At 41.5% G+C, this 24,100-nt stretch overlaps 1 protein-coding gene across 4 annotated transcripts; it reads left to right on the top strand.

Annotated features, from left to right (window-relative positions):
- The first annotated feature begins 4,252 nt into the window (after positions 1 to 4,252).
- LOC147210879 (ATP-dependent RNA helicase DDX3X-like) lies at positions 4,253 to 23,012 on the top strand. Of its 4 annotated transcripts, XM_086117748.1 has the most exons (20): positions 4,253 to 4,567; positions 6,063 to 6,114; positions 6,346 to 6,393; positions 8,781 to 8,834; positions 8,911 to 9,117; positions 9,210 to 9,312; positions 10,075 to 10,182; positions 11,162 to 11,261; positions 11,373 to 11,508; positions 11,592 to 11,689; positions 12,200 to 12,298; positions 13,779 to 13,939; positions 15,440 to 15,584; positions 15,691 to 15,835; positions 16,002 to 16,052; positions 16,498 to 16,679; positions 16,755 to 16,872; positions 17,656 to 17,809; positions 17,940 to 18,064; positions 18,148 to 23,012. In XM_086117748.1, the coding sequence occupies exons 1-20, from the start codon at positions 4,523 to 4,525 to the stop codon at positions 18,225 to 18,227; spliced, it is 2,211 nt and encodes a 736-aa protein (XP_085973874.1). In that variant the 5' UTR covers positions 4,253 to 4,522; the 3' UTR covers positions 18,228 to 23,012. The 4 variants fall into 4 exon arrangements, with proteins under 4 accessions (XP_085973874.1, XP_085973882.1, XP_085973891.1 ...); XM_086117756.1 differs by lacking the exon at positions 6,346 to 6,393; XM_086117765.1 differs by lacking the exon at positions 16,002 to 16,052.
- The last annotated feature ends 1,088 nt before the right edge of the window (positions 23,013 to 24,100 follow it).

The raw sequence follows: 24,100 nt of genomic DNA, 5'->3' as shown, positions 1-24,100 counted from the left end.
AGAGTAGATTACATTATATCAGTGATGGGCAATTGGCGGCCCCCAACCACAGTTTGAGTGGCCCCTTAATAATTTTGTTTCAAAAAGATCAGGGGTTGGGGGGGGGGGGGGAGAAATCTGCAATTCTGCAAATCCACGAGTGCTGAACTGCAAGTATGCAGGGGTCAATTGTAGTTTTAAGTTACAATTGTCACGTTGCAAGGTGGTGGTGGACCCCAAAAAGCTGGCAGGAGGGAGGAGCAGGGTGTATTTGAAGAATTGTATTTAAAACAAAGAAAACTACATCCAAAACAAACAAAGTTCAAAGTATCAAACAAAAACCATGACTAAAGCTAAAACATAACAATGAACTAAACATGACAGAAACTAAGCGCAAACAGCAACACACATGACAGTAGCAAGAAGCAACAATGACCCGACACTGAGTGTTCGGGCTGGGAGTCCTTTTAAAGCCCTAATTAGTTATGACCAACAGGTGTGCAGCTGCCGGGGGAGCCCTACAGTGCCACCTGTTGGTCCCTAAACCGAATCATGACAACAATCTTATCATTCGCCACTAGATGGCTTATGTGTGCTTAGAGTGGGTCTTAAAGTGCCCTATATTACAACCTGAGTTGCACTCTTAATTTTTTTGGGGTGGATTTGGAATGATATGCAGGACAAACAATAAAAGTACCTTAATAATGTTAAAATTTTGAATGAGTTCCTCCACTTACAGTAATTTTGATTTCTTGTTCAGTAGTTTTATGCCACCCTTGAATGTATTTTTTGCCCTTTCCACTGTAAAAAAAATACAGTATGTGGTTATTCTCTGTTTGCTTCAAATTCGTTGTGGGGTTTGGCTCGTGAATTTTGTACACATGCATTGAAAAATGCATAAATTAAAAAATATATCAAAATGAAATTCATGAACACCATGTATTTTGAATATATGCACATATTTTGTGCATATTCATCATAGCATATTTGTCATACATCTGGTTAGGAAGCACGTGGTCTTATGTGGGGGGCCCCACAGTAGCACTGATGAAAAATTGTGGTCCCCTACTGCATTTAAGTTACTCATCCCTGCTTTACATATGACAACACATGAATGTTATGTTAAAGAGACCCCTTCCCAGGCCCACTTTACACTTTTCAAAGCTTATGAGATCCAATGCAAGAGCGTTAAACAAAAAGCTGCCTTGACAAACATTGCAATGCTCGGTTGTGACGGGCACTGTCATGAGATACAGCATTCATTTGCCATTATTTATTTATTATTGCAGTTATGGTATAGAACTGCACTAATACGTCTGAGAGCTGCTTCGAATCCTCATTGTGATGCAGACATGCAGTGCATTTCCGCACCACTCTCCAACATAACTATATAAGCTATCCTTTTATGAGTTTCAATGCAATATTCAATCATGCACTTCTATGTACTAAAGGGGAGTTGAATTTGAAAAAAAAAGAAAGAAAAGTCAGCGTGTAGCTGCTGTTAATAGTCAAGGAACTGTTTGTTCTAAAGAGCTATAGCACCATCTCGTGTTTCATTGTTAGCGTGCTTCTGCAGAGCGTGCTCATGCGCGGATCATTTGAATCAGGTCTGTTGGAGGGAGGCGTCTAAAATTGGCAGTACAATGGGCCTTGAACACTGGATTACAAAAGTCATTCCTTCACCTTTAGGACTGCAGCAAATCATGGTGACAGCCATTATCCATAAATTGAGAAATCATGGAACAGTGCTGAACCTTCCCAGGAGTGGCCAGCCTACAGAAATTACACGAAAAGACAGTGACGACTCATCCAGGAAGGAGGTCACAAAGGAACAGGACAAACTCCACAGTTGGCCTCCCCCGCCTCAGTTAAGGTCAGTCAGTGTTCATGGCTCAACAATGAGGAAGCACTTGGGCAAAAATGAGTTCCAAGGTGAAAACCACTGCTGAGAAATAGAACATAAAGGCTTGTCTTACTTTTGCAAAACACCTGGATGACTCCGTATGTTTGGGAGAATAATCTATGGACTGACAAAACAAAAGGGGAAATCTTTGGAAGGCATTGTGTCGTTACATATATCCATCCATCCATTTCCCGAACCGCTTGATCCTCACTAGGGTCGCGGGGGGTGCTGGAGCCTATCCCAGCCATCTCCGGGCAGTAGGCGGGGGACACCCTGAATCAGTTGCCAGCCAATCGCAGGGCACACAGAGACGAACAACCATCCACGCCCACACTCACACCTAGGGACAATTTAGAGTGTCCAATCAGCCTGACATGCATGTTTTTGGAATGTGGGAGGAAACCGGAGCACCCGGAGAAAACCCACGCAGGCCCGGGGAGAACATGCAAACTCCACACAGGGAGGCCGGAGCTGGAATCGAACCCGGTACCTCTGCACTGTGAAGCCGACGTGCTAACCACTGGACTACCGGGCCGCCCTCGTTACATATACTGTAGTGTAAATGTGACATAGCATTTCATAAATGAATATCAAACAAACATGACGGTAATAGAGTGATGGTCTGGGGGTGCTCTTCTGCTTCAGGACTTGTGGCTTTGCTATGATTTATAGAAACATAAATTCTGCCCTCAACCATAGGTTTGTAACATCAAGATGAAACTCGTCTGGGTTCTGCATCACAACAACGAATGAAAACACATTGGCAACTTCTGAATAGCTTAAATAAAAATGTTTTTTTGAGTAGCATTGTCAAAGTCCAGACTTGAACTTGATTGAACTGCTGTGGCATAACCTTTAATAGGCAATTTTACAAGTAAAAGTGGGACAAAATACCCCAAAAAAGATGTAAAAGACTCATTGCCAGTCATAGACCGTACTTGGTTTTGGTGGTTGTACCCGAGGCTGGCCCAACCAGTTATTAGGTTGAGGGAGCAATCACTTTTTCACAAAGGGCCATGTAAATTTTTTTCCCTCCCTTAAAAATAAAAATCTAAATTTTAAAACTGCATTTTGCGTTTACTTTTGTCATCTTTGACTGATATTTAAATTTGTATGATGCTTGGAAAAATTGATGACATTTTTATTATTGTGTCATGAAGTATACCAAGGCCGCGTGGGCTATAAGACACAAAAAAATCCAAATGACCTGGCACCAGGAGCAAAGTATAACAAAAATTCAGATCAAAAACAGTCTTGTCTTCTTTTCCAAGCTTTAGAGATTTCATAAACCAAAAGAATCAAAAGGCCTAGACCTGTGGTGTCAAACTGACGGTCCACGGGCCGGAACCGGCCCCCAAGGAGGTTCGATCAGGCCCGCAGGTTCATTTAAAAGTGAAAAACTGCATAAAAGAAATGGAATGAATATTTTAATAAGGTGCAATTCATGGAGTCCCGCTAGGGAACACTGTTTTGATCAGAGTAGAAGACAACGGCTGTCTCAGTCTGTCACTGAGACAGACCCAACACAGCAGACACTATCAAAGACATGTGAATACTTTATTCTTTACACATTTAATAGCACTCTCCTTAGTTTGTGAGGTGTAGGCAGGGATTAAATTTAGATTTTATATGCACATGTGTAAATGGTTTAAAAATTACATTCTTTATAAATCTCGTTTAATCTTAAAATGCATTACTATATTTTTCAATACCGATTACTTGTTCAAGTTTTGTGCCTTTTACAATCAGTGGGATCAGCTGCAATGCATATACGTGAATGATAAAAGTAAATGGCACATTTGTCTAAGGAAATCTAAGGTGTTTCATGAAATGTTTTGTAAAAGATACTGTATGTTCATTAAATTTCAACATTTTCCTAAACAAAGGAAAGACATGTCATTTTGGTTATTTATAGCAGAGTATGGTATAATTATATACATAATTATAATTTTAATGGTCCGGCCCACTTGACATGACAAAGACCCCTGGCCTAGACTCTTTTCCTCATCTGGACAATGAGCGTCACAAACACGGGGAAAAAAACCTTGCAAAAGTAGATGTACAGTATGTACAGTATATGTACATATATTTCTTTTTTGTGACCTTTTTTTTGGTGCAAAATAGAAAGCATTGGCCCATCGTGAACTAAACATTCGGTATCATAACAGGCAACCGGTATATATCCGGGTAAATTTATCTATTCGTTAAACATCAACATATTTTCAACCCCTAGAATTAAATACAATTTATAAAATTGGTTATTATTTTGTGCTCACCTTCCCTAGTTTTTGAAACGTTGTACCATACTTTTATTTCACCTTTATTTTCCACCATCACCGGATGTTTTTTCTTCCATTTGTTTCACGCGTGCTTTCTTAACACATCTTCATTCCCAGCTGTAGAACAAATCGACATCAGCTGGGTTTGCATCAAGTAGCACCTTGCTGACCAAACGTAGTGGAATTTGAAGCAAACTTAGGCGTGCGTTCTGCAAAGTGAAGGCTATTCGTGCAAACCTGCCAAATATCTCTTTTGTCGCGGCGAGGCACGCGACAAAAGGGCGATAACAGTACATCGAACCCCGGCTAACAAAGAGGTCTTTTTCTCAACGTCAACATTTTTCCTCCATATTCCCTAGTGATGAGTCATGTGTCCGTGGAGAATGTCCATGGTCTAGAACAACAGGTAAGCAACTCGTTTGCTGTTGCTTGTGGCGTCATGCGAAGGCAAAAAAAGTATTAGAATGATGTTAGCTTACCGGCTAACAACCGCTAGCGAGATGCTATCTTACTAGCATTGGGTGCGCTTCAGTCAAGGATTTGTCTGACGACAGGTGACGATTGATCAACCTGTGATACGTATTTCTCGCAACATTTATTGACGTAGCTTTTATATTTAACATACCCACACACTTTTACCTAAACACGTCTTTTGGTGAAGCGTCATTGGGCTCATAAAATATTTCTTAGTGCAGAAAAGTGATTGCCAAATAACGCTGGCCTCCATCGGCGCGTTCTGGTGTGCATTTGAAACGCACCCGTCCACTATTATCTTCGCTGCGTTTGTCTTGCGCCTCGACACAAAATGAAATGGAGGTGCGCTCAAGCTGCGAGCCTGTGAAGCTGGCGTGGTCATATCTGCATTTGACAGCGCGACACACCTTGCTGTCAAATCTTACAAGCTTTTTGTACGCGCATACGTTGCGAAAATATTCTGCGTCACTAGCGATGTAGGGAAAAGCATCCGACTGTCACTGTGCTACCAGCCAAATCAAGAAAGTACTCCTATTGCCCAGTTGAATTAAAATAGTGCGCAAAATTGGAGTTAAAATTTAACTTACAAAAATGATTCTGATATTTTCTCTTGGTTTGCATGCATGATGATTTCTAAAATGATTTAATGCGGAATTTAAACCCACGCACTGGATGGCAAATGGCACGGTACAGTTCAGTGCACAAGTCTTGGGCCAATAATGATTTAATTTTTCGTAATGACCGTTTTAACACCATTCATTTTGACATTGTAAAATTGTAAGGATAGAGTAACGGCGTTCTTGCTATTGAATTCATTTCCAATGACATTTGTTGAGGCAGGTTTATGCCGCTTCACTGCAATGTGATTTCGATGTGTATTTTCAACAGTTACCGAGCCACCGCCAAACTGTCAGAAAAAGTACATGGTATACCTGTAAGCTTTTGTTAAATTGTTAATTATTATCATTTTATATTTAAGCATTATATTCTTTTATGTTAGTTACCTTAATTATATTCTGTTTAATACTTCCTGAAATATTCTTATGTTGCTTACATGTGATTGGGGAAGAAAAGCATGAAGGTGGGTCGTTACCGGAAGGGGGAGTGTTCGTTCGTTCGAGAGTTACGAAGCAGACGTTGGAGAAATAAAAAAAGAGCTGTGTTCAAACGAAGTCGTCCTCTCCTTTTTGCCCATTCTAAACTTGGAGCAATCCATCTAAAACCTACGAACCCCTCGACTTACATACCTACTGAAATGACGTGTTGAAGAGCATTTGATTATGTCTGACACTGTATGTCGTGTGTGTGTGTGTGTGTGTGTGTGTGTAATCATATCAATATCAAGTATGACTAACTAACTGATAGTATTGCCAACAAGATAATGAGTACATCTTTACTAAAACTTGTCTGTGTGTTTCCATTCCCAGCTTGCTGTCCTAGACTTGAATGTGGCAGACGGACAAGGTGGTGGCACCAACAGTAAGCGCTTCCTATGTTCTTATGTTTAATCACACACCCTGCTGATAAAGCAAGGGTTGCCTTGCCTTGGAGATATAGAGGCAGCTGCATGGGGCCATCATGTGGCGCTGTGAATATTGCAGATCGCCACCACAATTTGTTACATTGAGGATGTTTTTAGGTTTTCATCGAATGTACCTGCCCTATTTGCTGATTATTAGAATGAGGCTGATGTCTCTCTCGTGTCTGCAGGAAGATACATTCCTCCACATTTACGGAACAAAGATGGTCCTAAAAATGGTGAGGAGCAGCTATTAAGTGCTTCTTCCAACAAAATACTTCCTATGCACCCTAGAGGTCCCAAGACTCTGAATGCTATGTCTTGAAAAGCTGGCTTGCTGCATTCACTTCACTGCTATCCGGGGCTGAACGATTCATCCATTTGGGAGCAAAATTGTGGTCTCAGACAGTGCGATTTTGTGATATTTTTTTAAAGCACTCTTATCGTAAGCTCACCTATCAGACCTGGCTTGCTATTGACGAACAATTCCCACAGACCACTCAACTCTGAGCTGTGTCGCGTCGACATCAGGCTGTCACCTGTCCTGGAAGTCCTTTTGCTTTCCTGGCTGCTCACAAATACTAGGTGTGAAACTGTCTTGCTCTGTACGATGTCTGTGGGGGGCCGCGCGGTGCGGATCCGCCCCTCTACAAATCTTCGCCTCCGTGTATTACAACTAAGTACTATCTGGAGATGTCATAAGATAACAGCTACAGAGCACACACTTGAAAACCGTAAATGAAAAGGTTACGGCTGATGTCAGTCATGAGGAGCTTGATATCAAAAGTATCTTAAATATTGATGCTATCAGCACTGTTATTTGTGCTTATGTGCACTATTTTGCACCAACGGATTCTAAGTTTTGAGATTGACACAATTAAGTGTCAAAATTAGTCTATCAGTTTAATCAATTTAGGTTTTCTAAGGGACTGTTTTGTTTGATTTCATTGCATAAAAGAAAAAAAAACACAGTTACATGAGAATGTGAAGGAAAAGAAGCAACAATGAGGAATACTTTTTGACCCTTTCAACAGGAAATATTTTTAACTGTCCCATTTAGACATACAGTACTTCAAACTGATTTTTACACTTCTGCTCTCATTACCCTGATATCAATTTTAGGCCATGTCGCTAAGCCGTCAAAGCAGTTGAGTCTCTAACAAAAAAAGGAAAAAAGGATTACCGGTAATCTACAACGTGACACGTATGTGTTAAGAACACATTCATGAATACAAAATTGAAAGCATTTTTGGTTAAAAATGTATTTTTACAATAATTCTATATTCACATATGACAGCAAGCAATAGGTCTTTCTTTATTGGATCCTTCCAAAAACCTTGAAAAAGGACTGCCCCCCTCACACAGACTCTCTGTGTGCTTTATTCGAGTGATAGCTTTTCATGTTTCGATGGTATACGGTCATTTTCTGTCCTGCTTGTAAATGTTACTCTACATCAGTGCTTCTCAATTATTTTCTGTCATTCCCCCTCACGCCCCCAGGAAGAAAACATCCTCCCCCGCGACTATAAATATGTCATTTGTCTATAAAATTGTTATAAGTACACATTTGCATAACACTGTATCCTTATTCATGTATAAGAGAATAAAAAAAAAAGAAATATCGACCAATTAACAACAAAGAATACCTTTAGTAACTAACAGAAAAGATTTTAAGTGCATCTGAAATTCAAAAATAAAATTAAATCCTTATTTAAACTATAAACATTTTTTGACTGACCATATCAAACCATACAATACTGAAAAATAAAATTACATAAAATCAATAAATAATAATGCATTCAAACTGATCACCAACACTAAGGAACACAATATGAAAACCTGCAAAACAAAAATATATAAAATTTGTGCTGATTTTTTTTTTTTTTAAATCAAAGGTAATTTTTTTTTTTTTAATCAAAGGTCTGGATTAATGGCTGCAAGTAGCAGTCACAAAGCGAGATGATTGTTGGCAATATTTGGCACGTTTTTGCTGAGAAAAAAACCCTCAAGTGGCTCATCAGTGTGATTGGGGTGTAATGTCTTTAAGTGACACCTTAATTTATTTGGCTCCATGCTGTCCGCTGGCAACGTTTTTAGACAGTCCATACACCGGTCTTTCCTCCTCTACCACCGTAGTCACAGTGAAGCCAAGCGCGACATACACTTCGTCATATTTCCTCGTCTTCGCTTTCGGGAGACCTTCTCTTTTCTCCGTCTCTCTCCGCCTGTCCGACTTCGTTGTCTGCACTTCATACTCATACTCTGTGCTGTGTGCAAAGCCCGCATGCTCAGTGCAAACAAAACACAGAGCGAATGCTCCCTGCGCGCACTCTGCCAATTACAGCATCACTGCCCCCTAATGTAGTGGAGGTGCAATTGCACTTTATTCTATGACAGTAAAAAAAAAAATCAAAATAAATAAGCATGATCCCCCCCCCCACGTTGCACTGCAGCTGCCGTGAATCAAATCCAAATCGCAATTTGTTAGAAAAATCACAATTCATTCTTCTCCTAAAATCGTTCAGCCCTACTTCTATCTCTACAAACTGGCCACATTTCACTTTTGTATTATAGTCTCATTTATAACAGGCGAAACCACTGGTAAAATATTTTTTTCTTATCGTAGGAGGAAATGTGTTTGCTGCCAGGGCAGGCTACACCATCGCACCTGCCGCCGCCTGTAAGATGCCTTTCCTCTCAACTTGAAATTGCTCATCATCAATTATTGAGTTCCTGTACTCTCCTTCTCTCTGCAGTTGGCTGGGATGGGGCCCGCGGCAACTTTGTCAATGGCTACCATGACAACCGTATGACTGGCGGGAACACTTACAATCGTGGCCCGCCTCGCATGGAACGGGGCCGAGGGGGCATGGGCGGAGGCGGCTATCGTGGCAACAGAGGTGGATCCTTCAATCCCATCAACCCTGCTCAGTCAATGGGCTTCGGGTTGTATGAAAGCAAAGGTGCTGATCCTATTTGACTGCGTGTGAACATTGATCTACTTGGTTGAGGAAACTTGAGGCCCTTTTTTTCGTGTGTTCTATGACCTTGTCAGACACTGGCGGTTGGAACACTGCCAAGGATGCCTACAGCAGCTTCGGAAACAATCGAGGAAAATCTGCTTTCTTTAATGACAGAAGCAATGCAAATCGTGGACGGTGAGATGATAGTAAAGTTCTTCCCTTTTCATTTACAACCAAGCTTGATGACAGTCACAACATAATGTGGACAAGTACAGTGCAGGCTTGATTTTAAGATATCCTTTATTTGTCCCAAATTTATTTTACTGACAGAGCCCAAACTTAGGAGGGTTTTTTTTTTTTTTGCTAGCCGATGGTTGGTTGATTCGGGTTTTTATTTTTGCTTTGTGTTGGAAGACAAAGTTTGAGATGCAAGTAATATTCGGGTATGCCAGCCCTTGAGCAAAGTGAAAAATGATGCCCTCACATGTGGGCAAGGAGAACTAAAATCACCAATGCACTTTTCAACTGTTTATTGAACAGGGCAACAGTCACATATGCAAAATGAGCCCACTCACCAGTAACAACTCAGATTCTAGCTCTTAAGCTTCATTCACCAGACCACACCCCTAAAAGGCACACATGCAACACACAAATACTGCAGTATGTACAGTAATTACACCAGTTTATTTCTGGATAGCATGTTTTTCTACAATACAATGCTATTTTCATTTATTTAAAAAAAGTGTTATTTGTGAGGCTGGAATGGATGAATAACATTTCAATTCATTTCATTGTGGAAAATGTAGTTGCTATACAAGTATATGGAGTGACAAGCTTGGTCACGGAACAAATTAAACCGATAAGTCAAGATTGCTACTGTAGTTGAAATCCTATTTAGAACATGTTTAAGGTTGCAGATTCACATTTGTTCGACATTATTGTTCTTTTTTGGCTTAGGTTTGACCATGGTGGGTATAGCGGCGGCGGAAACAGCCGCTGGGTGGAAGAGGCCTGCACTGATGGAGACTGGTCCAAACCAACACCCCTCAATGAACGACTTGAACAGTAAGTAGGATGTTGACGGGCCTCCTAAGGAGAAACGCCATATGTGCTTGCACCGTCTCGTCCAATACAGACTATCCAATACAACAGCTGTATAATTTTGTGAAATTTGTCACTGTCATGCGCATGAAAAATCCTGTCTCTTGGTAATGTCTTACATCAGGGGTGCCCAAGCTTTTTGACCCAAGAGCTACTTTTCAAGCAACCAACCTCCCCCGATTGACCATTACCGCACATGCATACACACACACGCGCGGCACATACTAACGCATTTGCGCATACACGCACACACACACACGCATGCCATGATGAGCAGCAGCCATAATGACCTCTAATATCAGAGAAACAGAAAATCTTTCTTTTAACAAGAGTGAAAAGGAAATCATTGCCTACCTTAGTCGAGACCTGACACTGAGTAATGGGATGCACTTTCGCAGCATGTTAAGTGCAGAAACGTACATGTACTGTTTTAAAATGCTTCTCCTCGTGCTCCAGATTGCCATTCTCCACCAATGCCATTGGTGAATTGCAGATGAAACAAACTTTGAATGAGGTTAAAAAAAAAAAAACAGAGATCGCAATAGCTCGATTGCAAGCTGCAATTGCAGACTACTGACCACTAACAAATTCCGGTGAAGTGCTTTTTTATTTTTTGCATACTTTTTGGTGAAAATGAAACTGATAGAATGTTTAGGGTGCTGTGTACACTTACACAAAAATATATAATATATAATATTAATAACACAATTTTTTTTCCCATCATGTCGGTCATGATCGACTGGTTGGGCACCCCTGTTTTACATCATCCTACGTGGATTTAGGGAGTAGCCTGCTAACTAACTTTCGAAAGCCACATTTTTTTTTAAACAATTGTTCATGTGTACCTAATTCTCCAAAGACTGGTCAAGCATGAAAGCGTGAAATATCATGCTTGTACAACATGTACATGTCGTGTTCAACTGTTCCTCCTTCTACCCTCTAGTGAGTTGTTCTCCGGCAGCAACACTGGGATTAATTTTGAGAAATACGATGACATTCCTGTTGAGGCCACTGGACAGAATTGCCCTCATCACATCGAGAGTGTAAGTCAGAATGGAATGGAATGTGTTTTTTGGTTTTTTTAAATTATTTTTTTTACCTGATGTTTTTTGTTTTCAAGTGTGACCAATTCAAATTGCTATCCTGGTGTGTAGTTCCAGGACATAGACATGGGTGAGATTATCATGGGCAACATTGCGCTGAGCCGCTACACCCGACCAACCCCTGTCCAGAAATATGCCATTCCAATCGTCAAGTCCAAGCGAGACCTCATGGCCTGTGCACAGACAGGTATGAGAGAGTGTCTGAGACTTCTCTGTCTTAATATGCAGAGTCAGAACCAAGCTCTAGATTTTGCCATGTTCTGTGCACAGGTTCTGGGAAGACAGCGGCATTCCTGCTGCCAGTTCTCAGCCAAATCTACACCGAGGGACCAGGAGATGCTCTGAATGCAGCGAAAGCCTCTGGGCAGGTAGGTACTCCTAGTGTCGACTCTCACCGCAGCAAACAAGGTGAGAATGCAGAGGGAAGGTGCAGTGCGAGTTAATTATGATGCAAACGACCATTTATCAAGTACAAAAAACTACCGTGTCCATTTTTTCGATATTTGTTGATGCAATAATTATCGTGACAGCCCTGCACAAATGTTTTCACTTTGTATCAAAAATAACAGAATTGGCCGAACCGTTTCTATACTTTTGGAAGGGAGTGTATTGACATTACAATCTTGATTGCAGTGGATCCAAATGTGACGATTGATAGCTAATAAGCAAACTGCCACTTCGAGGGCTTACAGTGTATACCTTGTAATTTATGCATCATTGTCCAAGGTGGAGCTGCACATTATGCTGTTCTGATTGCCTTTGTGGTTATTTCTTGTCACTTTATCTGCTGTTATATGCTTTTTTTTCTTTTTACACTGATATTAATCTTCCACCAATAAACTGCTGCTCATTATCATGTAATTATTCCACGATTGTAGGAGAATGGAAAATATGGCCGTCGCAAGCAGTACCCCATTTCGCTGGTCCTTGCCCCTACTCGAGAGCTAGCTCTACAGATATATGATGAAGCCAGGAAGGTAGGTTTTTTTCTTGTTTAATTCATCCAGCTGCACTGCTTTTTGTCGGATTCCTACCCAGCCACTTCAGGTGTGCCCCACGGGTCTGTCCTGGGGCCCCTGCTTATCATCATCTACCTCATTCTCCTTGACGCCGTTTCCTGTAAATTGCCTGGCTGTCTTTGGGCTTGTTCGGAAATGCACTCTGAAGAGTAACTTAGTCGGAGGCAGTGTGCTCCACTTGTAATTACTGTATTTTCCGCACTAAAAGGCGCACTGGATTATGAGGCGCACCTTCAATGAATGGTTTATTTTTTAATTTTTTCATATTGGACGCACTGGGTTATAAGACGCAATCTACAATGCATCCACTAGATGGAGCTACACTCCTTCCTTTCGACTCGAGAGGCGTTCATGACCGCCTTCGAAAAACAAATTAACGATTACAGTACGTCAATGAAGCTACGGAAATTGAAAATAATGCATAAAAACAGAAAATTAAGTGAGGAAATCACAAAATAAATTCTACCCCCCCCCCATGGCATTTCCTTGAGCGTAGCTCCAACAGAACGAACAGATGTTAGTTAAATGTTGGAGACTGGACTGTCTCAGAAGTTTTTGTTATTTATTCCTTTGTTGTGTATGTATTCACAAATGAGGAAATCGCAAAATAAATTATGTAGGGGGGGCTAGAGAATTTATTTTGTGATTTCCTCGCTTGATTTTCTGTTTTGATGCATTATTTTTAATTTTCGTAATTTCTTTGAAGGAATCGTTAATTTACATTTTTCGGAGGCGGTCATGAACGCCTCTCGAGTCGAACGGAAGAAGAGAAGACACGGAGAATGACAAAGACGTACCTGTATTTGTTGAGACTGAAAACAATAAAGTATGCATTTAAAAAAACAACAACACCACAGCTCTCCTTTTTTCAGAGCTCCAACAAAAACGTATTTAATAAAGCAGCGACACAGTTCACTGAACCTACAGCAAGTTAGAACATTGTAAGCATGTCTCCAGCGAGGAGCCATTTTTGGGTCGACATATTACTGTAATGACCATACACAAGGCGCACCAGATTTTAAGGCGCGTGGTGAGCTTTTAAGAAAATGGAAGACTTTTTGGTGCGCCCCATAGTGCGGAAAATACAGTAGTTTCCAACAATTTCCAATTAATTTGCACTGGTGCACTCTTTGGTGCACTCTGAATAATTTAATGACTCTGAGGTTCCGAATGGTCGTAGTGAACCAGTGCACGGTCGGAACGCATTTCTGAATGTGCCATTGACCCCTGGGTAGTGGAGCCTTGAGATGCTTTCGAACTCATTGTCCTCAGACGTCCGTTTTTTCAAACGGCTTCGCCTATTCTTAATTTGCATTGAGCTATATTTTTGTTTTGTTTCTTATGCAAAATGATGTTTTTACTCTTGTTTATGTACGGTGTCCTTGACCGCCTTGAAAGGCATTTACAAATAACATGTTTTATTATGATTGTGTTTTAGTTTTCATACCGATCCAGAGTCCGCCCCTGTGTCGTGTATGGAGGAGCAGATATTGGCCAGCAGATCCGAGATCTCGAGAGAGGATGTCACCTACTGGTGGCTACCCCGGGAAGACTCGTGGACATGATGGAGAGGGGCAAGATTGGACTAGACTACTGCAAGTAAGATCATTATGTGGAGTAGAGCTCTACCAGGGAGCTTATCATTGATGTTTGTTGGTAAACTGGTAGGGGATGCATTACTTCAGATTTTCAGGTGGCAGTAACGCGTTGAAAGTTGAGCCGATGTCGACTTGACGCTGACGACGCCATTGATTTTATTCAGTAGTGATGAAAATCTATATTCACTGAAAATGGATTGCGCTTACTGAATTTACGCAGAACATGCAAGTTAGAACACAAAAACATGGACGTGGGCTGGAGAAAGGTTTGCCCACTGTGGTGTCCAGCCAAAAGAAAAAAAACCTTTCACTTACTGTGCTTGCTGAGAGGACAGTCAGGTGACTCTTGCATAACTTGTCCAATTGAGGAAAGCTGTGCTCATTGTATGCCCACCAAAACAGCAAATTCTGTATGGTGGGAATTTTCGTGGTATTTTACCTATGTTTTTGTTATAGGCATTTGGTGGAGAAGATTGCTGTTAGTGTTCCTCAAGCTCTATGCATTTCTAAAGGCAAAAAATAAATAAATAACATCTTCTCCAATTTACACACTATGGCCAACAATTAAAGTGGTCAACAGCAAATTTTAAATAGAGATGGCTTTATATACCCAAAAAATGTTCTTAAAAGTGTCATTTTTTTGTTCTTAGTTTGATCTGGAAAAGCTTGCACTATGCGTTCTAATTTATAGCTATGCTGTTCCAGAAAAAAAAAATCCACCTGTTGCTGAGCCTAGCCCTAATTCCTATCTATTCCAAAATATATTGCCATATAGTTTTTGTTACTATATTATTATTATTATGAAAACCCGATGTGCTATATAAAACAAACAAGGGCAGAATCAGTGCCAAAGAATAGTCTAGAAAACTTTGCATGAATCTCTGATTTAAAAATAAAAAAGTAAACATGTTTTGACCAGTATTGTTGACTAAGAAGTCACTCACACAATGGCTTTTTTGTTCCCAAATTCCTTGATCAAATGTATGCAGATCCTTTAAAAGTATTGCGTTTTATTTTCTAAAACTAATGCCTTAATTATCCTTAGAACTTCAATTTAACCTTGCTTCATTCAAAGGTCTTAAAAATGCCAGAGACGTGATAAACATTGCCATATTTCTTTTCGAAATAATTTGACAAATCACTATAAAGAAGTTTCATACTATACAAAATGATCATAACAGTTAAAAAGCGGAACCGACCCCATCTGACTTTGGGCTCGAGTCAGACTCCACTCTTGAGTGGTTCCCAGCCAGTCACAGTCCGCACGTATGTAGTGACGGGCAGATATTCATACTCCCTTTGTCACCGATGCTGCCTGCACAGATGTCAGACAATAAACATCCATCAGTGGCGAGAGATAAAATAAAAAGACAGTTATAGCAAAACATTAGGCATCTTAAAACAAAGATTTAAAGGAAGTCGAGTGGCATAACTTAAGTTGTGTTTGTCTTTGACCGTGCATTTTTTTAGTCAACAGCTCGACATGTGTTTTTTGCTATAGGTACCTTGTCCTGGATGAAGCGGATCGCATGCTGGACATGGGCTTTGAGCCTCAGATACGGCGCATCGTTGAACAGGACACCATGCCTCCGAAAGGCAACCGGCAGACCATGATGTTCAGCGCCACCTTTCCCAAAGAAATACAGGTGTGTGCGCCGTGAATGCACCGTGAGCCTCTGTTCCACATGCAACTTGCATGTTCCCAATCTCACTGTGGGGCAAAACCTGTAACTGCTGCTTGCCCCTTTGCAGATCCTGGCAAGGGATTTCCTGGATGACTACATCTTCCTGGCAGTGGGACGAGTGGGCTCCACCTCAGAGAACATCACTCAGAAGGTGGTTTGGGTGGAAGAGAGCGACAAGAGGTCTTTTCTCCTGGACCTGCTCAGTGCCACAGGTGAGACGGTCGGAACGCGTGATCGGTCTCCTGTCCCGGCCGTAACGGTACACGCAAACACCCGCGCGTGGAAAGAAAAAATAAGGCACACAACGTGGTTGCTGAACTGGTGCGAGGGCCAATAGCATTAGTTGGTGTTGATGGTTTGGTGTGGTTTTATCCCAAGTCATCCCCAGCGAAGTGCAGGACAATGCTGGAGAGAACATGGAGAAGCCTGGTAAGCTCATTACAAGAGAAACTCGTATCCACAACGCTTATCCTTTTATTATTATTTTTTGTAACGTCAACTTTGCCTACCTGCCTGCGATACTCATCTTAGTTTTGTTCCTCATCGGTTCCGTGCATCCTGGCATGAGTCGAATCTGTAGTCGAACATGCCAACAGTTACTATGACAAAAGTCATCAGTTCGACATGTTGCTTTTTATCAGTGGTCATACCTATAATTGCACTTATTTTGATGTATTTCTGCTTGTTTATCCATACGTCCTGCAAGGCATGTTTGTCATTTGTCGTCACCAACATGAGCAGCCATAATAGTTGAACAAAGCTAGCTAGCTAAAAGAATGTTGTTGAAACACGATCCTCACTTGTGTTGTGAAGGTTGTTGCAAGTGAAATATCGGAGTTAATTTTCAGTTGTTTCTTTTCTTTTGGCCGATTAGGCAAGGACTCACTGACTCTGGTTTTTGTGGAGACCAAAAAAGGCGCAGACGCCTTGGAGGACTTCCTGTACCGGGAAGGTTACGCCTGCACCAGCATCCATGGCGATCGTTCCCAGAGGGACCGAGAGGAGGCCCTGAACCAGTTCCGATCTGGAAAGTGCCCCATCCTGGTGGCTACAGCTGTCAGTAAAATTTGAATGTAGCAAAATGGAGCACAGCATGCATATGTTTTAGAAGCTTCCGTTGCTGCCACTCAGGTTGCAGCTCGTGGTCTTGACATCTCCAATGTGAAACATGTTATTAACTTCGACCTGCCAAGTGACATTGAAGAGTATGTTCACCGCATTGGACGCACAGGACGAGTAGGAAACCTGGGTAAGATTATTGCTTGTGTCACCAGTAAATAAGTAAATAGTGCGCATACTCATGCTTTAAGATGAGATAAGATATCCTTTATTAGTCCCACACTGGGGAAATTTAAACCAGTGGTTCTCAACTGTCGTCACCTTGGGAACTGCATTTTCCTATTTTCGCCCAGCCGCGACCCACTTTTACAGAAGAGCAATGAAGAACATGAATTGTTCAGAAATAAGTTCATCATATTTATCAACGCAACGCATGCTTACATGTTCAAAGTGCTTTTCAGAACGCCTTATTAAGAAATGAACATAACTTCATGTACAAAAATGAAGAAAAAAGTTTCAAAAAAAGCTACCATCATCTAAGCTCTGATCTCTTGCTCTTAGAAAAGTCTAAATATTATTTGATCAAATTAAAGTCAAGTCCAACCTGGGATAATTCCCTGGTCAGCTGGTCCTTTTGGGGGGGGGGGGCTTATATATGCAAGTTGGCGGTGTGCTGTAGTCTATCACTAAACTACACTATCTTAATTACATGAGCTATTTGTATGCAAAACTAAGTGTAAAGGAACCCGATGAAATACATCAAGTAAACTGAGGGTGCCTTCTTATGCCTCGTCCCGCGCCATTCATAACCTTGAAACATCATTGCATGTCAGTACCATTGGGAACCCGTGTAATTTTTTTGGACTACCTCTTTGCAACCCACCCATTCAGAGTCTGCGACCCACTTGAGAATCTCTGCTTTGATCAGATGATCACAGCCTCAACGATATCAATAAGGCTTGTTTTGCTTCAGGACTGGCCACCTCGTTCTTCAACGACAAGAATGGGAACATCACGAAAGACCTACTGGACATCCTGGTGGAAGCCAAACAGGAAGTTCCTTCATGGCTCGAGAGCCTAGCTTATGAGCACCAGCATAAGAGCAGCAACCGTGGACGCTCTAAGAGGTCCACAAACACACAGAGTCTTTCCTCGGATTGATTATGATTTGGTGGAGACTTGCATGCAGTCCAAAAAAAAATAAAAAAATCCATTCATGCTTTGGTCAACGTTTCCTTGTTTGGATTGCCTTTGAAGGTTCGCTGGTGGTTTTGGAGCGCGTGACTATCGTCAGACGGCCGCCGGAGGCAACGCCGGAGGCTTTGGAGTGCGCGGTGTTCGGAACCAAGTGGGACATGGAGGAGCCCGTGGCTTTGCAGCAGGTGCGGCTGTGATTTTGGTGGCAGTTTTAGTTGTACAAGAGTACGCTAGGAAAGGGCCAACATTGCCTCCGTCTTTGCCGCAGGTGGCTTTGGAACCTTCTACACAAGCGACGGCTACGGCGGCAACTACTCACACTCTCAAGTCGACTGGTGGGGAAACTAGACTCTTAGTCCTCTCTCTCTCATCCACATAGTTTGTCCCCTCCCCACTCGGCTCTTTTCCTTTCTCAACTCTGCTGTCTTCACCCCATCTGCCGCCCTAGTCAACATTTAGAACCTATGTGCATGCGATTATAAATATACCGTACTCCTAATACAGCACCCCCACGACATCCCTGGACAGTGTAATCTAAATTTAAAATCTCACAACACACGGAAAAGCGATTCTTCCATTTCCATTTTACTAGATTCCCGCCGCGGGACGCTTTCTTTGTGGCACTTTTCATATTTGAATTTTGGCTCCATGTTTTTTACTGCCTTCACTCAATTGCAAAGGCTTCCAGTGAGCCTCTCCGCACCCAAGTGTCATCTTTGTGTTTAATGCATGTCCGTTGTATGAGGGAAGAAAAAACCCAAAAAAAACAGCACTGAGACATGAAACAAATTCCAATATTGGAACTGGCTGAGGCCTCCATTGGTAAGAGAGGTCACAAATCTTGCTCTTAGTTTTTTGTTTTAACCTTTTTTTTTAATTGAAGTGCAGATGTGCACAGGTTTTGGTAAGATGTCCGAGGAGACCCAGAAAATGATGGGATGGAATTTGGATTGCTAGCAAGCATTGTTGCCCATTACTTGAAATGTCAGCTAACAGAATCATAGGACTTTTATTTTACTTGGCAAAAATAACAACAAGGTAAGATCATTTGTTTCTGTACTGTGCCTTTCAGAATTCGAGCATTGGCTTTTCTTAGTTCTGTTCTGTGAGAAACATACTTTATGTCATGTATGGGTTTGTTATCTTGATTTCTCTTTGGAAGGAAACAAGCTAGACTTGAACTAAATCAAACCTTGGCAAAACAAAACTAAACTGAACTCTGTAAAACTGCCATGAGGAAACTCAAACGCGGTTCCTCATGATCTGATCCGATTCTTAAAAGCATCAAACCTCTCGCGGTAGGCTTTGTGCTTCTAGAAATCACATGTCAGTCCTGCAGCTCTACTTTGAGCTTGAAGTCAAGAAGTTCCTCGCATAGTTGCCAAAAGTTGGTATTTCAGTAACTGGGCTGCTGACGAACTAAGTAGTGCAGCAAACTCAAAGGATGTGGGTTTTTTTTCCTTTCTTCCTCACCCCTCTTCAATCAAATGCAGACCTTGCTGCCTCGGTCAGGATAATAAATTCCAACCATCAGTGCCCATGTCTGTTGTGCCAACTCTTGGCATTCCTATGCTCCCGGGAACCTGACTCTTCCTCCACCCACAAACTTTGAAGCCCTTTTTGGCCAAAAGCATCTTTCAAGGGGAAACCCAACTAAAAAGACTCAGAAATCCAAAATTCCCTGCTCACTCTATCCTGGAGAGTCACAAAGAGTTTTCTCTTTAAAAAGAAAAAAAAAAGAACATCATTCCAGTATTGCTTTGAGCATTTTGGGATTAGTTTCAGTCGGGGATGAATGCATACATCGGGCCCAAGTGTTTCCCAGCAGGGCAGCAGAGGCTTGAAGGGGAGTAATAAGACAAACATGAGAAAAGCGATTGTTTCCTTTTCAAGGTATGAGATGGGGCCCCGTCTCTTTTTCCAAACTGCACTGTGATAATGGCGATGATGATAATGAGCCACATGGCGACTTGCCCCGCTAGACCTCAGAACACAGTAAAACGAGGACTTGCCACATTTGCACTCGGCTCTGCTGTGGAACCAGGCCATGTTTAAGAAAACTCCACCACCTTGCGTTGGGAGTGTAGCGGCAAAAGTCAAGGTGCAAATTTGTTTTATTTACATGGAGATCTTAAAGGAATTCACATGTAGATAACCTGTAAATAGTTGAAAATTGTTTGAGTGGAAATTTGTTTGGTCACTCAGTACTGGGATGGACGTTGTCCTGAGAGAGAGGAGTTCACTGGACAATTTGATTCCAATAGATTTTCTCGCAAAATTGCCCACGCAGCAAAAAAATGGACTCGGACAATTGGACATATGCAAGTGTTGTTGTTTTTTTTTTGGTCAAGCAATTTAGACATGCAAAAACAAGTTTAGCAGGTTTTTAGTTGATGCTGATTTGTTCTTCTTTTTACCCCCTTTTGTGTGCATGTGCGCGTGTGTGTGAATTTTTATTTTTATTTTTTTTGGATCTTTGTTACACTGGGAGCTAGTGTTGTGTAGTTTGTTGGGAGGTCACATTCAATAAAGTAAAAGTCCCTAAAAGCAGCATTTAGTTTCCGGGCAATGGGAGAGCTCATGCACATCATAATGAATCCCATGAAACGAGGTTCTCCCCTTCTCTAGCGGCGAGATGAGATGTGCTCAAGGACAGACCGATTCTGTCTGCATGTTGTTTTTACGGGCTGAATTTCCAGTCTTTGTGGTTGAGCTGCAGTAGGTTTTGGCCTGAGGGGCTGTCATGTGAGTGCTGCTCACTTGATACAGAGTAGACTGTAGGCTTGCATATGACAATCAGTTCAGGACTTCATTGTCGTTTCATCAATCACGCCCCCCTGGAAAAAAAAAAAGGTTTTGGTGACACCTTAACACGCCTGTTGGCTGTTCGTCACCGTGCCACACACCCCGCCCACTCACAATTAACATCCAGAGTTCATTCAACAGAGATCCTTTTGTGGTCGGCATGCACTTTGCTGTCATGAACACTGACTTGCTCTGTGCCTTGAAATCCTTCCTTCCAGACTGAAGCGTGTGTGGGGACTCTGTGTCGCCCCGCACCCGCACACACGTGTACCTTCTACATCACTTCAGCTTCTCATAAATATCTAAAACCAGTCACCTTACATTGTTTATGACCAGCAGGTTGACCCTCTGGTTTTAGCATTTAGCTCCAAGCGCTGATTGCACAGTTTCTAGCATTAGCTGAGGTTTTTTTTCTGCTTTTCTGGGTCTGTCGTTTCCATCCGTTGATGAAGATTGATACGTCACACACAGCCTCCATCGCAAATCATTTACCTTTTGATGCCTTAAATTCAAGACAGGTAGTCAGTCCTAATAAAAGTGATTATAAGTTATACTTGATGCTGTGTTACCGTGGAGTTCTTTGAATCGATAGCACCACCATGGCAGAGAATTCAGCACTTCTGTGAGAACAGATTCTTGAGACGAGGATGTTTGTGTCGGGGAACAATTTAATGGTGCTATGCTCCCTTTGCTGCGGCCCGCAGCCCTTGCATTTGTAGAAAGACTGAACACGCTTTTACCAAGTTACACAAATGTCTTCTGTAGCACAGGTCCTCCCAACGCCTCGCAAGAGGTCCATGTGAGGGTGGGTCTGTAGTTGCCAAAATGACTCCTCCTTCGTGGTATAAGAAATGTGTGTGTATGTGTTTGCGTGTGTGTAGGGAAGGATGTTACAGATGTGAAGCTCTGTTTGCGGGGACCCCGTTTGAGTTGTAGTTCAGAACAACAGCAAGATCCAGCTGATTGCATCCAAAGTTCTTGAATCTACTTTCGCTCGTTTGTGTAATTTATCAAACATTTTTGAGAAATATTTATTTTTATAAGCCTAGTGCAAATGTTTAAAAAAAAAATAAAGAAATTAAAAAAAAGAAGTGACTTGACCAAAAGACAGTGAACAAAAACACTGGCACATGAATGTTGAATGTCATTGGTATGAGTGAAAATTTATATTTTTCTGGGGTAGTGTGAGCTTTTTAATAACGGCGTAATGAGGTTTCTCGGAGTACGTCATGTCACATGCTGTAATGGCACACTTTTACCATACAATTAGACCTCAAACGGCATCAGCAATCACTGGCCTTACAACCGAGGTGACATATGGCGAGAAACCGATTACCTTGAAAGTCTCATTGGACTCAGTATCAGATACACCAACCTGTTTGTACAACAGGTTCCGATGCCAACCATGATGATGATAATAATACATTAGCAGCCATTTTCAATTGGCCCCAAAAAATTATAATTTGAGACAATTCCACTGAATATGCCAAGGTTTGGATTAAATTGTAAGAATCAAAAAAACATTTTGTAAAAAAAACCCACAAAAAAAGCAAAAAAAAAAAAACCCCTACCCAGTACAAACATGTCCAGATTTGCTCCAAGTCAGGTTTTTTTATTATTATTTTTTTGGTGTTCATTTGTTTTGACACTTTTCCTTCCTGTTGATACCCTTTGTGTGATTGTCTATCAAGTGGGGATGTTAAGTCTATAACACAGAAAATTAACTGTGGTTCTATCGCCATGTTGTTGTGATCTGCAAAGTTTCAGGCTGGGCGTTTTCATGCGCTCACTGCTGAACATCCGGCCAGTCAGGAAATGGGCAATCGATGTACGATGCCTCGATTTTCCTGTTTGCCGTCACAGCTCCTCTGCCTCTTTGCACCAGATCGTAACGGGGCCACAGCTGATTTCCCCCATTGGTGGCATATCAAAGATATCCAGCCTTTTATGTTCCAGATTTTGCAAATGTAAGTTCTTGGCCCCTCAAGTTGTTTGCAGAAGGCAATTTGGGGAAGAGAAAAAAATACCTACACTACAACACGCAGACTGAGGTGACTTGGCGACAACAAAAACATTTTGGTTTTATTTAACTAGGTGATTTCAAAAATATATTATACTCCTAATGCAACAAAGTCTGATGTTGTCTCCAATGTTGACTGGCCAGAGAGTTGAGCGTGGACGCATGGCGCCACAAGCCTGCTAGTTAGTGTTTGCTTTATGTATTAGTTTAGCAGTTCTGCATGAAGAGGAGCACTACACTAAGGAAAAACAGTAGTGTGCATCCATTGTGATTTTACCACAATTAAAGGTTTGGATTTGCAAAACTAACCTTCTGTTCCTTTTTGCCTGTGTACGCGCTTGAGAAAAGCTATGAAGTGGTTGCGCAATTAAAATCAAGTCAAACATTTTCTTTGCAATATCTTTGATGCGGCCCCATGACTGTAAGCGTGGCATTCTAATATTGCGTTTCTGGAATATAGATTAATTCATTCAATCCCACCAATTTTCACTGAAGCAAACCCCTCAATCCCCCCCCACCCCCAACCGTTTTAATGGATTTTGATTGATTTGCAAGGCCCACAGATTATTGTGTTCAATTGCGATATAAACATGCAGCCAACCAAAAGAAAGAGGACTCTTTCAGTTGAAAAAAAGTATTTTTCCGTTCTTTAGCAATGAATGTTAGAAAATAGCTCAATTTTATCAGAATTCAATTTTCTGAGCCAAAAAAACTGAGAAAAATACCTTGTTGTAAAAGCATGCATTTCAAGTATGACACTTTTTTTTTTGCTTTTGACATCTCAAATATCGAAATAAGACTTTCCTTCTACAAAACAACACAAAGCGGCTTTTGATTGCAAAAATATTTTTCTGCACGCTATTGAACTGATGAACTATGAACAGAAGTGAAACGATGAGTTCAGTGAGTGTGTGCACGTGTATGTTCGCATGTGTAAGTGCACTGTACGGCGGCGTGCAGGTTAATTGTTTTGATTTCACCATCACTACTGGTTCGAATGCAGTCTCTACTGACGACAGGCTCCTCCACTGGACACACCTCCACCCATGCATCCCTCTCACTCCACTTCTACACCATGAGAGTGGCTGATCACTTAACACACGCTGCTATCTGCTGGACAGATTTGAAATGATTTACAATGCAGACAAGCCTGATCCAGATGCTTCTGCACACTATGGCGCAAAAAAAAAGATGATGTAAGATATGTCATTGGTAGCGAGCCGTTTTCAAAACGTATTTATACGTCATGGGGATTGAATGAGTTAAGAAGCAAAAAAATCCACTTATTTTTATCCTCTCAGCAGGTCGCCATTTGTGATTGTTACATGAGCAACTGTGATGTCATTTCATTTGACAGCAAAATGGCCGTGCCCTGTGATGGATACAAATGTGTGAA

Source organism: Hippocampus guttulatus, chromosome 1 (genome assembly GCF_054856545.1).
Source record: "Hippocampus guttulatus isolate MCC_2025c chromosome 1, RoL_Hgut_1.0, whole genome shotgun sequence".
Taxonomy (NCBI): domain Eukaryota; kingdom Metazoa; phylum Chordata; class Actinopteri; order Syngnathiformes; family Syngnathidae; genus Hippocampus; species Hippocampus guttulatus.
This window is presented reverse-complemented; position numbering and strand designations above follow the sequence as displayed.